General features: G+C 50.6%; 1 protein-coding gene across 1 annotated transcript; it reads left to right on the top strand.

Annotated features, from left to right (window-relative positions):
- Positions 1-6: 6 nt before the first annotated feature.
- Positions 7-2,794, top strand: COPS7A (COP9 signalosome subunit 7A; the record flags this gene model as incomplete). Its single annotated transcript, XM_009699195.1, has 6 exons — positions 7-49; positions 633-721; positions 797-999; positions 1,462-1,567; positions 1,932-2,083; positions 2,419-2,794. Coding segments are annotated over 6 exons (633 nt in total), but the record flags the coding sequence as incomplete, so codon positions are not given.

Genomic DNA, 2,794 nt, shown 5'->3' with positions numbered 1-2,794 from the left:
TTTCGCCTCCTGACCATCTTCGCCTACGGCACCTACGCGGACTACCTGGGTGAGGCCGGGCCCCGGGGCGGCAGGGGCACAAGGCGGTTCAGGGGCCCTTTCCCCTCCCGGTGGTGGTGGTCCCTCGGTGTGGAAAACGTGCCAGAGCCCCGAGCCGTTGTAGACCCTCACCCAGTCTGCCCCCCTTCGCAGCAAGAGTCGTGCCTCCATCGCTAAGGCCTGAGAGACGCCTGATTGTGGTTTAGGCCGAGACCACTGAAGTACCTGATGATAATTAATGCTGCCATTTGCCAGCTGTGTGGGGAATTTTCAAGAACATCTTGACAAAGACATTTTTGAGGGCAAGGGGAAAGACTTAGGTATCCACTGGGATCTGCAGACCTGTATAAATAAGGCATGGGACAGCTAGAGAGGATGACTTGAGGCTGAAGGGAGGAAAGGCTGCTCAGAAAAGGCCTTTTGAGCTGAGAATTAACGAGGATGGCTTGGCAAGATGAAGCATCACTTGGGGGATTGGTGTGCAGATGCTTTAAGAAACGAGTATGGTGTAGATGCTTCTGTACAGGGCTGGGAAATGGGAAATGGAAAATGAGGCATAAATTCTTATACCCTGTTCTTTCCCCTGACACTAGCTGAAGCAGCGAACCTCCCTCCCTTGACAGAGGCTCAGAAGAACAAACTGAGGCACCTGTCAGTCGTCACTCTGGCTGCCAAGATCAAGGTAGTGGCCCTATTTTTCCCCGGTTTCTCCTTCCACTGGGATTACCTTATGCTAGTTACCATCATGTTTCCACAGTGCATCCCCTACTCAGTGCTACTGGAGCAGTTACAGCTGAAGAACGTCCGGCAACTGGAGGACCTCGTGATTGAGGCTGTGTATGCAGATGTGCTGCGAGGGAGCTTGGATCAGCGGAACCAGCGCCTGGAGGTGGATTACAGCATTGGGAGGGACATCCGGAGGGAGGAGCTAAGCACCATCACCCGCACATTGCAGGAGTGGTGAGGAGGAAGCCCCCAATACTAACACCCAAAAAAGGTTGCAGGAGTGGCCGGTGGCTTCCCCGGATCCTCTGTGTGTCGCTGGGGGGTAGTGATGTGAGGTGGCTTACTCAATCCCCTTTCCCATACTCCAACAGAAAGTAATTTTCCAGATTTCCCTGTTTGTTGCTGGACGGGTGATGAGACTGCAGCAACCTTTGCACAGTCCTAGCTGCTGGCAGGAGGCTTTCTGAGTATATATCTGTAGTTCCTAACCTAGTGTTGCTTTGTTATTTGTCTCCCTCCCAAGTAATAACGTCACTACATTATTAAATTGGACTCCTGTTCCTTTGTCTTCCCTGCCTGGTGTAGCTGTCACCTTCCAGTCTTTTTGGCCTCTAGAGTTGAAATCTGTCATCTTTCACATTTCTCTCTCTGCTCTGTAAATTACCTGGCCTGTTCAGTTCTACGTCTTCTCTCCAGGTGCCAAGGCTGCGAGGCTGTCTTGTCGGGCATTGAAGAACAGGTTAGCCGGGCCAACCAACATAAAGAGCAACAGCTGGCACTTAAGCAGCAGATAGAGAGTGAGGTGAGTGGGCTGAGGAGGGAGTAGCCAGTGCCCATCACTGTAAAATAACTAGAACCAATGCGCTGTGGTTGTTAACAGTCTTTGCTCAAGTAAGGCATTACCTTTTTCCTAGGCCAGACCCCCCAGGGGCTTCTGCCTGAAGAAGAGTCCTAAATCAGCTTAACACTCCTCTTGCAGTACAGGGGTCTGGACAGCTGTTAGCTGTTTTGTTTGACCTGAGCTTGCAGCTCTTAACTCCAGGACTTGTTTTTAAAACAAACAACAAACCAAACAACACCCCAAAACCAAACTAAAAAAACCCCTAAACCCCAAACAAACCGAAAACTTTGGGAAATTCCTTGTTTCTTGTTTTCTGCTGTTGCAGGTGGCAAACCTGAAGAAGACCATTAAAGTGACAACAGCAGCCGCTGCAGCAGCCACATCCCAAGACCCAGAACAGCACCTAACAGAGCTCAGGGAGCCAGCCCCTGGCACCAACCAGCGTCAGGCGAGCAAGAAAACTTCCAAAGCCAAAGGGTGAGGACTGGGGGCAAAGAAACAGCCACTCTGTGTGTGTTCAGGAGGTGAACTGAAGGGAGCCTTGTTTTGGAGCAGTGAGGTTACTGACTGCAGGGGTCTGCTCCCTGGACAGAGGATGGTCCGAGATGTAGTCCCAGCTGAGCTTTTCCCCTGCTAACTTGAAGGAAAAATCTCTGTGGCTCTTCATCTGAAGCAGAGTTCATAAGCCTTCCTTATGTTCTCCCCTTGTGAAGAACATCAGCTGCTCTTCTTTGTGTGCATTTAGAAAAGGAAGTCAGGGATGAGCCTGAGTGTCTGCTCTGAATTTTCTTTTTTCTCTTCTCTCTCCACAGGCTCCGGGGCAGTGCGAAGATTTGGTCTAAATCAAATTAGTTGGATCTCCCTTCACAACTGGGAGGGTGAGAGGAAGAGATTTGGGGGATGGAGGGGTAGCAGGGGTCCCAAGTGTGATGCTTCTGAGCTCTTCTCTGAGATCCTTCTTGCCAGCTAATTCTCCTGCATGTTTGTTCTCTTTCCTGTCTTCTTTACCGACTTCCCAGGCAGTCTCTCCCTCCTTTTCATCACAGCATTTCACACTCTAAGCTTCCAGTTGTATGCGTTGCTGTTTCCCCTACCACTCAGGCCCCCATCGCCATGGCCATGTATTTCTCTCTTTCTCTCTCCCTGTCTTTTGACAGGTCGATTTAAAGAGCCATAAAACCGTGTCAG

The sequence above is a fragment of the Cariama cristata genome, unplaced genomic scaffold, assembly GCF_000690535.1.
Source record: "Cariama cristata isolate BGI_N322 unplaced genomic scaffold, ASM69053v1 scaffold25984, whole genome shotgun sequence".
NCBI classification, from domain to species: Eukaryota; Metazoa; Chordata; class Aves; order Cariamiformes; family Cariamidae; genus Cariama; species Cariama cristata.
This window is presented reverse-complemented; position numbering and strand designations above follow the sequence as displayed.